The sequence below is a fragment of the Ixodes scapularis genome, unplaced genomic scaffold, assembly GCF_016920785.2.
Source record: "Ixodes scapularis isolate PalLabHiFi unplaced genomic scaffold, ASM1692078v2 PGA_scaffold13__105_contigs__length_92229423, whole genome shotgun sequence".
Classification (NCBI taxonomy): Eukaryota; Metazoa; Arthropoda; class Arachnida; order Ixodida; family Ixodidae; genus Ixodes; species Ixodes scapularis.
In genome coordinates this window covers 52,692,063-52,706,725 of record NW_024609839.1, presented here as the reverse complement: position 1 = coordinate 52,706,725, position 14,663 = coordinate 52,692,063, and the positions used below count along the sequence as shown (strand labels likewise).

The 14,663-nt window shown below is 46.0% G+C and overlaps 1 protein-coding gene and 1 pseudogene across 4 annotated transcripts in view; both read left to right on the top strand.

Moving 5' to 3' along the window:
• The window catches only part of LOC8039303 (transcription initiation factor TFIID subunit 1), a 76,917-nt gene that overhangs the window by 49,848 nt on the left and 12,406 nt on the right, over window positions 1-14,663 (top strand). For all 4 annotated transcript variants that reach the window (XM_040499231.2, XM_040205749.3, XM_042289898.1 and 1 more), the window contains exons 30-32: window positions 2,356-2,517; window positions 4,673-4,924; window positions 13,144-13,321. In XM_040499231.2, the coding sequence (XP_040355165.2) occupies window positions 2,356-2,517; window positions 4,673-4,924; window positions 13,144-13,321 (592 nt within the window). The remainder of the gene's footprint in view (window positions 1-2,355; window positions 2,518-4,672; window positions 4,925-13,143; window positions 13,322-14,663) is intronic.
• Window positions 9,230-9,881, top strand: LOC120836721 (annotated as a pseudogene).

Here is a 14,663-nt window from a genome sequence, read left to right as displayed (position 1 = left end):
GGGCTATAGTTGTGCTCCTGCCTTCAGTGTGGGCTGTAGCCTCCCCTGCATATCTTAAGTTGCAACAAGCTATAGCGACGACAAGGTGGGAATGGTTCTTCCAGCATCCAGTGGGAACTTTTTGAGGGTTGTTTAATGATGCTGCCAAACAACAAAGTTGCTGTGTTTTCTTTTTTTTTTTATATATTATATACGGTGTGGGTCAAAGGGATAAATGGCCGTTTGAAGGGACGGCACGGCATAAATCGGGCTCTTAACGTGTCGTGCTAGGATTTACTACAGAGGTGCCTGAAGTTGGTGGAAGCTTTCGCTAAAATTGTGGAAAGATTGGCTCACCTGAATAGATCAAGAAAAATCAGAAACTATGTTTTTCTTATACTTTGCATGTACACTAAAAAGATATGATGTGTTACTGTGGCCAAATGAAGTGGAGAATAGGTAAGCGAATTTATTTTCTTTCCATTTCACAAATTTTTCAACCGTAGTACTAAATGCCAGAGTAGCCCACAAGGATTTTCTGATGATTTTGAGATAAAAGGCTTAACGATAACTTTTCCATAGACAAAACCACTTATTTTCTTTCTTTTGACTCCGGAGGTTTCATGTATTCATACTTTCAATCAATGAATGCACCAGCTTCGAGCACCTCTGTAGTAAATGCCAGCATGATAAGTTAAGAAACTGATTTATGCGGTCAGTCTAAAGTGCATTTAATCCATTTTGCTCACGCTGTAGAATGCGATGATCCTGAAGTAGGAGGGTTAGCATGTATGCTTGGGAATCAAACTATATAATGCAAAGAAATGCAGGGAACAAGGTTGGAGCTAGACACGTGTGCAACTTTTGACCAATCAGAAGTTCCAAGACGTATTTGAGTTCTTGTTATTGTGAATGTCCCATCGTTGGACATCTAAGACTACTTTAAACCGTTTATTATAAAACAGCTGTCTAGCATCGCAATAAAACAAATTATTAAAGAAACCGACAGAAGAAAAAACGGTTTTTAGTCATGTGTAATTGGTAACCAAAACCATAAAAAAGCTAAACGAAACCGATATCAACAGGAAACGGTAACCGTAACCGAAACACTATATTTTTGGGTTTGAGTCCCTGGTTCATACTGTCCTTCGTCACTGAGCATATTGCCATGTGCGTGACGAAGTTGGCAACGCACGCGACTGCCTTGCGGAGGAGTGGGATTCGAACCCCGGTCGGTCCCAATCTTTCTTTTGTAATTCTGTATTCTTCTGGAAAGTTCCGTCACATTCTCGGCTGTCATCGAATGTTCCATTTGGAACATTCAATGATGTATGAAAACAGCTGTAACATGCTGCTTTGAGGCAGTCACTGTTTCGTCGCCATTGCACAATGTACGGTTCCTTCCGGTTTATGTTTGTAAGCACAAGTTCGCCTTATTAAATGTTTTTTTTTTTCAATTCCAATTTAACGGCTAGTTAGTTTTATGTTTGAAGCTTTCGTGAGGAAGTCAAACACGCCGTGCTAGCGGTGCTGACAAAAGGTTGCACAGAAGGGGGAAGACAAAGGGGATAATGTTTTTTTTGATGGATAGGCCAACACATGAATCCTAGTGCACAGTATTTGCAGTCGTAGGACCGAAGTTGACGTGTGCGGGGCTCTTGCTCCCAAAGTTTCTTTCGCTGCTCCAAAATGGACTTGTAGCTGCGCCAAAAGGTTCGACAAAACAACTCCGACCAATTGCATCAACGTGTTGCCCAATTTCGAGACTTTTTCAACTCATCCGGGTTTCTCTATCTCGGTTTGTTGTTGCATTCCTTAGCACCCGATTCTAAGACAAACCCCCCTCATCCAATAATGATTTAAAATTTAGGAGAAAAAAGAGGTTGTTTTTAGATTTAAATAAATACAGCATGAAGGAATTAAATACATGTCGGCCAGGTAGGATCCAGAAGGAAATATAGGTATGGCCACTAGCGGGCACAGGCGTGTTTTGGAGACCGTTCCAGTCAGCGATTGTAAGAGTTTGTCATAATTATAAAAAGATGGTAAAATCAAAATAAAATAAATAAAAAAAATAAATAAAATAAGATATAAAAACATAGGAAAATAGACGACCCAAGGAACAGAACACACAAGTCAGAGTACCTCGTGCATGTACTCCGCTCCTTGCATCTTTCGTTTATTTTAACGCCGCCTAACTTTTGTTTTATAACTATGTATTAATGAGGCGACTTAATGCCTCAAAGTTACTCATAATCTGTCGACTGTGTGGTTTAAAAAGCACCGAAAGTTGCGACTGTCGAGGCAATGAGACGACCGCGTACAGTTTCTACGTTCTCTCCTCCCGTGACTTTCGCCATCTTTTTTTTCCCGCAGCTGAAGTGTGGGGCCTGTGGTGCAATTGGCCACATGCGCACCAACAAGACCTGCCCTCAGTATCAGCCCATGGCACCCTTACCCCCGGTGCAAGTCGCCATGACGGAAGAACAGGAGGAGGAGGAGGAGGGCTGCGGCCTGCCCGACGACAACCTTGTCAAGGTGCGTCGACTCGAACGAGAAGACACGTCTCTTTTACGCAGATTACCCGAGTAGACGCACATTTATGTGCGGGGCGTGCTTCTTTAATGTGAGCACCTCTGTTCCTCCCAAAAACATCTGTATTGCAGGGTATCCACATTAAAAGGGTCCGTATCGACGAGACGTCACACGGGCTCTAAGATCGCCGCAAGTGCGGTCGAGCCGGCCTCGCGCGCGGCTCCCGTTGTGAAAGCACTGGGTTCGAACCCTCCAGCCTAGTTCTTCATTTTATCTTTTGCGGCTTTTGTAGAAAGTTCTCGTAGAACCTCGGAACGTACCGCCTGTTCCCCCTCATAATGTTCTAGACTACGAAGTTTGTAGAAAAGAAGCTGCAACTGACAGGCACCGAGGGAATAGCTCTTTCGTCGCTGTTGCATAATATATGGTTCCTTTTTTTTCTAAGTTTGTAGGCGTGCCTCATTAAATGTCTATTTTCAGTTTTACATTTGTCTATCATTGTCCATCTGTGACAATATTAGGCATCCTGGATTACGGGTGGTTAATCTTTTAGATCCCAAAGAACATTACTGGTCTGCCTCGAACGAAATCTGGGGAAATCCATCCAGTCTTGGCATTGGTTAGTAAGGGAAGTACAGAAGCCTACGAACCTTGTAAACAATAATGCAGACTCCAGAGAAGGTTTGGTGCAAGGTTGGATACGAGTGGATGGATCGTGTCTGGTAAAATGGTGCTTAATCTGGCGATTTGGAGTCTGCAACTGTATGTATTTGGGAATATCACTCTCAAATAGAAGACGCGGCGAAATGCAGATATTACTGCGATAAGAGACAGCAAAAAGTAGCTCACTACCAATTAGGTTATAAAAGACATTGTGTTTCAACTACATGTGAGTGACTCCCAAAGGTCCGTTCTTTATCCTAATGTTTGTAAATCAGTGTTATTTAATATAAATACAGTAAAACCTCGTTATAACAAAGTTGAAGGAGCGATCGTAATTATTTCGTTATAACCATTAGTTTGTTATAGCCAATGTCCATTTCTTCCCACTATTAGCAAGCAAGGGGAATTATGATTGCTTTATGTCCATTAGTTTGTTATATCCCATTTTGTTATAACGAGGTTTTACTGTAAATCACTATTGGGAAAAGCACACAAAAATGGGACAATAAGTCGTAGTGAATTGTTGTTTTAATCTAGTATTGATCATAGGGCAAGAAGTAAACCTTTAGGATATGCTTAATTCATTGCAGGGAACATCAATAGTACCAAGTTTAGTGATATCCATTCATGCAAACATTGTCAAAGTCTGCATGAGGCAGTGGCACTTTACAAAAGAAGTAAACAACTAAAAAACAAAGTTGGTAAGGTTACCTTAACCTTGTCATCTTACCAGCTTTGTTCCTTTCTTCTTTTGTCAAGTGCTTTTGCCTCATGCAGAGATTCTCACAAGTGTAAAATTAAAGATTCAATAGCTATAATTTGCTGCATTTGAATTGTCAGAAAACATATATTGTAAAAACCCAAATTGAAATTTAAAAGAAAATTTCATGATCTCTGGCTATTCTTAAGAGGTTGATACAAGTCAGAACACTAGATAATGAGCCCCTTCTTTTTTTGTTTTCCAGCCATGCATTTTTTTATTGTATGAACCGCAAAACCTCCAACAAGTACCCATTCTAGGATACATAAAACCCTTAAACCCAAAAACCACTAAATTTCTAAAAATAACAAAAACAAAATATTAGAGCGCAGCTCTTGAGGTATTTTGATTTTGTGATATACCATGGTTAGTAATTTGAGGGAGAAATATAAATGTAGCGAGTGGCCCCCTCTTGGGGCTGCAGTTACACCGACGCCACCACATGCGAGAGCTGCGCTCTAAAAACAAAAAACCCGTAAGAGTGCCTCGATCTTCGTCATAAACACACACCGAACCCGCAAGACCCTTTTCCCAAGTTTCGAATTTAATAGCGTTACGAAACTCGCAAGTTATGTAACTTTAATTAAAAATTACGCAATTTCGTGAGATCCGGTCGTCTCTAGCGCGTCGCGCGCGATCTGCAAACACGCCTTGCACGTCGACGTGTGTGGTAGACTGGCTCGTCTTTTCCGAGCAAACATGAACGAAGGAACGTCGTTGGGGCATCCCTCGCAGGTGGACGAGACGCGGGTGGTGCTCTCCAAGCAGCTGATCCAGCACGCAGACGAGATCCGGCGCAAGTCGCTGGTGCTCAAGTTCCCCAAGGAGGCTATGGCGCTGAAGAAGCGGCGGCGTGCGGGCACGGTGCTGCACTGCGACTACCTGCGCAAGCCCAACAAGGGCGCCAACCGGCGTCGCACGGACCCCGTGGTCACCCTCTCCATTGCCCTCGAGGCCATCCTCAACGAGATGAGGGACCTTCCAGAGGTGGGTGGGCGGAGCTGAAGCCACTCAGTGCGCTACACTTTGGAGTGACGGCACTTTGGGTGGCACAACTTCATTAAGACTGCGAGTTGGTTTTGAGGTTTCGTGCCGACAAACGCGGGGGGCAAGGCGCACCGAGACATCTAACCCTTAGGAAATGCATCTTTCCTTTTCCCATGGTTTTCTCCGCCGAAATAATTGCCGAGAACGGCCTCCCTGTGCTTCGACGCAAGGCTAAACTCGGTTTTCTTTTTAGAGGTGTCGGCGGCGTTCCGTGGTGCGCACGCATCTTCGAGAAAGGTAATGTCATTCGGCACCACTTCTCTTCTTGCCTTCTTCAGCTGGGAAGCTCGAAGTTTGTTCTTTGAGAACCTTGTTACCCCAGCAGCGAATCCAAGATGCTCGCCGTAAGAAAGAAGCACACAGAAGGACGTCCTTGGAGACATGTTTGTCCCTTGCTTTTATGCGTCCTTCTTTTCCTTCCCTGTCTCGGGTTAAGCTATGTCGTCTCTTCGCCGGCTCACCCGCAACCTCAGCTTTCTTCCAGACACTTCGGCCATCACTGTGCTTAGAATCATTTTAATTAAAATTCTTTATTTTCTTCATTGCGAGAGGGGAGGCGGAGAAAAAAAGCGACTCGCATGTTGCTTGCCAAGCCTCTGCCTCCCTCACAGCAGCGGAGAAACGGCGTGAATATGCACGCATGAATACGCACATTGTTGATAATTATCTGAGGCTTTATCTGAAATCGCAGGAAGCGGTTTCCTGTCGTTGGGAAACGGCAAAGCAGTCCGCAACGGAGTGAATCGCCATCACTCGAACTTCATGACTCTGTATCTAAAGCTTTGGAAGTGGCATTGTCGAACTGTAACGATTTCCATTTGTGTCCGGTCTGCAATAGGCACCAAAATGGTGGCGGCCACGAAAAAACAGGGGAACGGGGTGCCATCACTCTAACCATGTCTGGCAGCCACTTCGAGCACGATAGTGGTACCCTCGAATGTCTTTGATGATACACATGAGATTGCACGGTGGTAAGCCAAAACAATTAAAGTTTGCCAGTTTATCAACAATCTGACCTACCAAAAAAAAAAAAAAAAAGTGGTGGAATTGTTTTTTGAAAACTGTAAAGTTCTGGGAGGGGCGTCTGCCCCCGAGAGATCGCTCATCCCGTTTTATGAGTTAAATATCTGTAGCGTAAAAGTCCCGAAACATCGCCCACCCTCCGGTTCCCTCCAGATGTTGATCACGCGATGTCCGACAAGAATCGCATCCACCGCACGCGCCGTGGTATCGGTACATGTGACAAGCATGTTTGCCGCAGGTTTCCTCGTGGTTATCACACAGCGACACGCGAATCTCCTGCGTCCACGATATCATTTCTATGACATGCAAGTTCGTAGCTCATTCCTGTTTTTTTTTTTTTGGTCCGTGATCTGCGCAAGCGATATAGGTTCTCGTGATATGTGAGTTGGTAGCAGTTTTCCTCGTTTACCTCACCGTGAAATGCTAATCTGCTGCACCCGCAATCTGCGGTATCTGTTCTCATGACATGGGAGTTTGTAGCGGGTTTCCCCCGTGACACCCGAGTTTGCAACGGGTTCTAGCTAGGGGTGTGCGAATATTCGAAACTTCGAATACTTCACGAATAGTGCCCGCTATTCGATTCGATTCGCTTCGCACTTTTACTGTTCGAAGTATTCGAATTCTTCGAATATTAGAAAACTATGAATAACTCGAAACTCGCTGGTAAGTCCCAAATCGCGGTCACGTTCCCAGTTTGTTTTTGGGCTGCGCAGTATACACTCCGTGCGGGAACTATAGGGGGCGCTTTGAAGAATGCGCGCAGCGCCGCTAGCGGAGGAGCTGGCGTTCGACTGTGACGCGCGCGTTCAGCAGCCTGCGGCGCCTTTTCGCATGCCAAGCTGTGGCGGCGGAAGCGCGCACGGACGAAACTTTGGCTTTTTGAGCCGATAAGTTGAGGGTGACGTTGCATGAGTGCTGGGTCAGAAGGGCATTTAGCTGTTCTCCACTTCTTATATATTGAGTTTGGGTCGTTATTAGGGGTAATTTCTCTAGTTGGGGCCGAAAAAGGAGTTGGAGCAATTTTCCGAAAAACAAGACGGCCGCCACCATAATTGCTCTGAGTGGGAAATTCATTTCGCTCGTCGCTGTAAACCTAGGACTGCTGGAACGATGATATTTGGAGGCGAGTGAGATGTTCACTAAGTTTGTGCACGAAGAGTGCCAAGTTTCTTTAAGACAGCAGATGTGAAAGCTATGTTTCTAATGAATAAAGAAATAAACTGTACGGGATATTCAATATTGGACCCAAAATGTTGTGTTATAACGGGCTGTGCAAAGTGCAGATTTGGGCACACAGGTGCTTGGACTTGACAGTAACATGACACAGCACTTATTATACAAAAAAAAGTGGCATGGGAAACCAGCTGAAAATTTGGTTTGGGCGGCGTAACTCAATGGGTTTTGACCATGAAAAGGCTGTCAAGAGAATACCACTGGTCGGGAGAGTTGGAGACTTTAGAGGTAGGAAGGGACTAGTGGACTGTACTTCCAATTGAAACAACTTTACGAAAGGTGGTTCCAAAGCCGAGAAAACAAAGTTGTCGGCCAACGCACGGTTTGGCCGTCAAGGGCTTTTGCGGTCAGCTGTTGTGTAATAACCTGTTGTGCGAGGTGCTGATTTTCCGCGCACAGGTACTTTGACATGACCGTCACTTAGCACAACATTTATTATAACAAAAAGAGTTGGCATAGCGAAACCAGGTGGAAATTTAGTTTGGGCGGCGTAACTAAATGGGAACTGGCTTTGACCGTCAAAGGCTGCCAGATAATACCACTCATCGTGGGAGGTGCACACTTTACAGGTAGGAAGGGACCAGTGGGACGGTACTTCCAGTTCGAACCACTTTGCGATAGGTGGCTCTATAGGCGAGAAAAAGATATTGTTGTCTACAGAACTCGGGGTGTCAGCGTTTCCACATCCAAAAGGAGGCTGATCAAGAAAGAAAGCACACCACATAAACTTCCATACTCAAATGTCGATTCACCAGTGAATCCGAGTTTCATTGTTATTTTCTTTAGATTTACATTTGTCACTTTTTTTACCGTTCGAATCTTTCTTCGTGAAGTACAGATTGCGTGCCATACTCTTCTGGAAATATCATCAACAGGTACGATGGGGACGAAACTTCTTTGGAGGGCATTCCTCCAACGAAATCGGCACTGCATACCCGCGAGTGTGGGATGGCATTTCAGTTCGTCCCATCGGCGCTGACACATGTAGGCGTTACTGATACGAAAACAAACGCAGAGCGCAAAGTGGCAGTGTAGAATATGTCAGCCGTGCCGACACAGTGGCAGACACGATCGGGAGACCAAATTTCTCGCGCCGTACGGCACGGCTCCATCGTTGTCGCTGTCCCACAAAACATCGGCGAGGTGAAAAACTGTTAAACTTTGTCTCCACGAGTTACGACGCATAACTATTGAAGCACCGCAGCACAGGCAGCACTTCATGCTGTGAACCCAGCGCAACCGCACCACTCCGACTTCAATGCGTACCAACGTACGCGGCGTGGTTTCGGTTTCGTTTTCTCTGGGGTTCTCACTGCCTACCTTCGGTACCGGCCGCGCGGCGGCGCGCCAGTCGCGTCGCACGGAGTGTATAGTTTCAAACTTGGCAAACCCCAAAAGCCAACCTAAGTGCCTTTTTTTTTAGTTGTTGTTTCTTGTACGAAGCAATGGAAGTGGAAATTATATGCACGCGGTAGCGCGATCTGACCTTCGCTTGCCGCGATGTCTGGATTGCGGAGTTGGCCCAGTGGTAGCGGTGCAAACATGTACGGAGCCATCGCTGCGATAAATTTGATAAAGGACTACGATTTGCAAGAGCACGTACATCGTCGTGAGCTCTAACGCCACGGACTACAGCCACTCACTCACGTGCACTCACAACTGAACGATTGAGCCCATAGAGCACCATAGAGACTGGCCCACTGGCCTACAGGGCCAAGGAAGCCAAGGGGCCAAAGTGCTATGAATTTGGATATGGATTTACGGCTTACTTTCGGGGATAATTTGTACAGTTGTTACCGTCGTTGCCATGATGGATCAAGCCACTCGAGTTATTTTCCGCTTGATTTTCTGACTAATCAGTTTTCCAGTATTCATTTTATTTCTACCCGTTTTCACCGGTCAAAGTGAGACTTGCTCCCTCAGCCGAAAAATAGCCGTATTGCGTCTTTAGCTTTATAGCTTCTTTGTGGTGCCCTCTCTCGGCACAACTATTGCACACAAAAATATATTGCGCAAGGTTAGTTCTGCAGGAGGCTGTGGTGGCCGCGAGGCGCACGTTTTCATCCCTCGTGTCGTGTGCCATGCTTTACGTTCACGTGGTTGCGCTTCTGACGTGGTTGCGCTCGTCTGTGTCTGCTGGTGCTTGAGCTTGATGGAGCCACGACAGGAATCGTCAGGGACTCAACAACCACGGCGGAGTACACAACCTCCTGCCAGCACAAGAAGTCTCGTATGGACCCATTTCCGAAAAGTTTGCCAGGGTGAAGCTGTGTGCAACCTTTGCTAAAGCTCACTGCGAACCCCATCGGGCACGACCACTACTCTCGTGAACCATTTGAAACGGCACGCCAATCAGTATGCGGAGTTTCAAGCAGCTGCTAAAGTCAAGCCTGCTAATCAGCCAAGCATTGCTGATGTGTTGAGAAAAACGGCACTGCCGCAAGCGAAACGGGAGGCTTTGGACCTGAAGATTGCCAAGATGGTTGCGCTCGACCTGCAACCGTACACGATCGCAAGACCGGGGATTCCGAGATTTATTAAAGGAGGCAGTCCCAGGTTACCTGCCACCATCGAGAACAACGCTGTCGCGCACGTTAGTGCCGAAGTTGTACGACGGCACTAGAAAGAAGGTTCGACTTGAGCTACAGAATACGTTCGAGAGTGGCATGGAGTCTCTCTCCTTCACCTCTGACATGTGGACGTCCAGAGCGAACGAAAGCTACATCAGCCTGACCTGCCACTTCCTGGACTCGCAGTTCAAGCTCACTCGCTACAACTTGAGCACCTGTCACTTCCCAGGCAAGAAAACATCAGCTAGAATTGCCTCAATTCTTGATAAGCTTGTCACAGACTGGGACATTCCCAAGGACGTTTGCCCTTTTTACGTGGTGACTGACAACGCTCGCAACATCAGAGCAGCCACTCATGCACTTCCTTGGTGTGAAAGAACTTGTTTTGCTCATACCTTACAACTAGTCATCAGCGACGCGAAAGAGATGACTCCAGGACTTTCTGTACTTTGTAAAAAAGCAAGAGGCATTGTTGGGCACTATAAGCATAGCCCAAAAGCTCAGGAAAGGCTCAACTGCTACCAAAAGAAAATAGGCAGATCCCCCTTGCATGTTGTTCAGGACATTGAAACAAGGTGGAATAGTGAATGTGCAATGCTGTCCAGGCTCTTAGAGTTAAGAGAAGCAGTAACCGTTGACCTTGCATCTGAAGCGGGGTCAATTGAAGGCTTTACCGGAACAGAATGGAAGGAAATGAGTGATTACGTTGCTACTCTGAAGCCACTAGAAGAAGCAACAACCAATGCTGGAGCTGACAGCTACCCAACCTTGTCAGCCCAAATACCCATCTTGTATTGCATCCTTGCATGCCTGAACAGCTCCATCAGCCAGCAGACCATAACTTCCTCATTCTCTTCTAACCTGGCCAAGTGCCTCAAGACAAGATTCCCTGACTACAAATTTGACCAGGTAGCCAGCTTGGCAATGCTCCTAGACCCAAGGTTCAAGGCAGTGGTCTACGAAGAGGACAGGTCGATGGGGAACTGGTTGAAGAACCTGGTAGCTGAGGAAGCGCAAAAAATCCCTGAGACACAAAGAAGCGCAGGGGTGTCCTCAGAGACAGCGGCCCCTGAAGTTCCGTCCTGGTCAGCGCTGTGGCAAAACTTCGACAGCCTCATTAAACAAAAGCAGCATTCAATGACACAAGCTGAAGAAGAGGTAGCAAGCTACTTGCATGAAGACGTCCTGGCCCGGGAAGAGGATCCTTGCAAGTGGTGGTGTGAGAAGGGTGCCACAAGATACCCCCTGTTGGCTCGACTTGCAAGAAGGTACCTAGCCATACCAGCCACAAGTGTGTCTAGCGAGCGCCTGTTTTCAGTGTCTGGGGGAATTGTGACCAGCAGAAGAGCATCACTGCTCCCAGAACACGTGGAACAACTTACATTTCTTCATGACAGCATTCTGTAACTTCATACTCTGAATCGTGTTTTACTAGTATTACTTTATCTGTCTTTTTATCAGTCACATGTGTGACATTTTTTTATTGCCATAATAAAGTTAACCTTTTTATAATTACGTTTGCTGAAAAAGAATTCCCAGTTCGTTTTTGATAGAGTATCCTTGGTTGATTCACATCAAATAAAAAATATTCATATTAGAAAATATTTGATTCGATTCGATTCGTAACCTCTACTATTCGATTCGATTCGCTTCGAAATATTTTGATATTCGCACACCTCTAGTTCTAGCATGTTTATTGCACTGTGAACTGCAAATGTCATGCATCCTCGTTTTGTGGTATCTGTTCCTGTGACAGGGGAGTTTGTAACGAATTTCCACATGCAGTTGAACCTCGATTTTACGAATTTTCTGATTTAACGAACAAATTCGGATTTCCCGCACAGCCTATGCTTGAAAAAAGTCTTTCTCGATTTTCCGAAGTTCCCGATTTAACAATGTAAATAGCTGGTGCTGGTGGCTTCGTTAAATCAAGGTTCAACTGTATGTATAGGGTGGTTCAAGTCACCAGGCTCGATCTATAGGGGACCGTAAAAATCAACGCCAGCACGTAGCAATCTAAACTTTTCGTCAAAGGTGTAACTCACAAGATGGTTTTTTCTTGTAAAATTACAAGGCGTAGCTCTCTTTCTGTAAAAAATAAGGCCAAGAAACTTGCCAGCAATGCAGATGACAGGGGTCCAGTAGTGGGGTGTGTCTGGCGTTCGTATTGATAGATGGCGCTACCTCCTTATCGCAACGGCTTGCGACCACCATGATTTATTAAAATGAATATAATCTTTTTTGAAATGTACCTTTGGTTAAAAAATAAATACGAGCAATAAAATCTAAGCTTAAAGTAAAAAACGCGTCTGCATAACGGCAGCGCTTTTGCTGCCAATGGATTTCGTCTGCTTTCTTTCGCTGGTCGGCTGCATTTTCGGACGCTGCTCCCGACGCCATCTATCAATACGAACGCCAAACACACCTCGCTACGGACTTGGTCGTCTGGGTAGCTGCCCGCCGTAGACCCTGGCAAGTTTCTTGGCCCTATTTTTTACTAAAACAGAACATACGCTTTGTAATTTTACAGGAAAAAACTACCCCTTTGGTGAAGAGTTTAGATTGCTACGTGCAGGCGTCAATTTTTACGTTCCATTTTAGATTGAGCCTGGTGACTTGAACCACCCTATACTTATTGTACCGTGGAAAGCAAATGCGAATTTGCTTTGCCCCCGCTATTTGTGGTATCAGTTCCCGTTTCACATAGTTTGTAATAGTGCCCCCCCCCCCCCCCCCTCCCCCTCCCTTTTCAGGCTTATCACCAATTTTTTAGAAAATTTTGCTGTTGCATCCCCAAACATCGCCCATTCCATATTTTTCACCATTGATACTTCTTCATTTTGGGTTACATTCTTTAGAAATATTACTATAGTTTAAGAAGTAAGTTCAAGTTACTACAAAACATATTTTAGTTACGGTAATAAATTCCGACCTGTCGCAAGGCACAAAGTGACTCGCAAAAACTATTTCGGGTTTTGGAAGTGACTTATGACCTGAGTACTTTAGTTGCGTGCAAGTCTGGCGGCACGTGCGTTCTCGCTGAAGATGTGAGCTCTTTTCTGCTCGTTTAGAATCTACAAAACTAAAAAAATAATAACTTCACCTTACTCAAAGCAGCAATTTTCTCTTTTGTTGCCAGGCGAATAGACGAACACTGGGAAGATCTTGTTTTACAACTGTTCCCAGTTTTAAAGCACTTTTCTTAAAACCAAAAACAACTTGCATAAACATTTTCTTATCTTCCCGAGCCTCCTCGTAATTGGCAGAGCTCAAATTGTTTTCCCCGTGTTTCTTTAGTGAGCTTCCACCTCTCTGTGTGTCCGTCGCCTGCAGGCGCAGCCCTTCTGGCACCCCGTGAGTGCCAAGGCAGTGCCGGACTACCACAAGATTGTGACCATCCCGATGGACCTGCAGCGAATCCGCGAGAAGCTGCACGAGAAACGATACCAGAGCCGCGAGGAGTTCCTTGCAGACGTCAACCAGATCGTCGAGAACAGCAAGCTCTACAATGGTGAGTCGAGGCCTAGGTTGGGTATGGCACTATATATTGAGACCGGTTATAACGAAGTCGACGGGAACCTGAACTCACTTCGCTATATCCGCTTCGTTATATTTGGACTCCGTAAAAGTAACACGCGAAAAAATGAAAATAGCACGGGCCGTCATGGGCACACGTTTACTGTGCCTGCATAGAGCGGTTGAAGCTTCCCTGCACACACTCTCTGGAAGATTGGATCCGCTTCTCGCCAACTGCGAGAAGCTACAATCGAAACAAGATCGTGCAAGCTATTTACGGACCGCATCCAGAGCCCTATTGACAACTGCGACAGCCGCTGCGGAGGATGCCGGTGGTGGACGGCATTCTTTACATTGATGCACACTTCATTGAGGATGGCAGCACGCTTTTGTTTCAAGGAGATTGCCTTCGTCTTCCCTGTCAAGGTGCCGGCGGTGCCGGGACTCGCCACTGTTGAGTGGCGATGAGCTATCAAATCGGTGATTGTGGGAAGCTAGACTTTTGCGCCCAGAGAGCGACCACACTGACTAGCGACGCCAACACGGAACACAAAGCAAACATAGCGCGCACTGCACCGAGTTCACACTTAAGTTTGTGTTTCGTCGGTAGAGAGAGAGAGCCTAATTTTAAGGAAGGGGGCAACCGCTGCCTGGTTTGTGGGCCGTGTTTGCAAAACGAGCTGCAGCCTGCAAGGCGTCAAAAGCTTTCACCATCTGCAAGCGTGTCCTCCTCTCCACCCGGTTTCCTCACCATGCTGGCCACGAGACATCTTAGTGCAGGTGCTTGAGCCCGTCTGCCCAGAAGGCGGCCGCCATTAAATTGGAGTTGCCCCTCTTTTAAATCTAGGTTCTTTCCGTCGTCTCCGTCAGAGGCATGTTGTAGCACTCCAAACGCCCCCATCGGCACGCCACGACGGCTTCTTCGTGTGCGATGCGGAAAAGCCGCTTCCCAGATAAGGAATGGGAAGCAGACAAGGCAGAGGCTGCTGCCGGCGGCCTTTGCAGCACGTCTCGGATTGTTCTGGGTGGCTGCTCGGCTGCGGCAGCAAAGTGCAGCTTGTCTGCGACTCAATGAACTTCAAAAATTTTATCATATTTTAAAAATTATTAGCAAATTTGTCTTTGGTATATCCATGGGAGCCGCTCAGTTTGCTTTGCTCAAAACAGACACAAACAGATTGAAAAAGTGCAAGCGGGAATGGGAAATCGTGATTGCTTCGCTATAGCAGCTATTTCGTTATAACCGATTTAGTTATAAACGGTCGCGACAGTAGTCGGTTCATCCCTTGCATTCCTCCCTACTAGACTAAAGGATACCACAAAAGAATTATGTTACT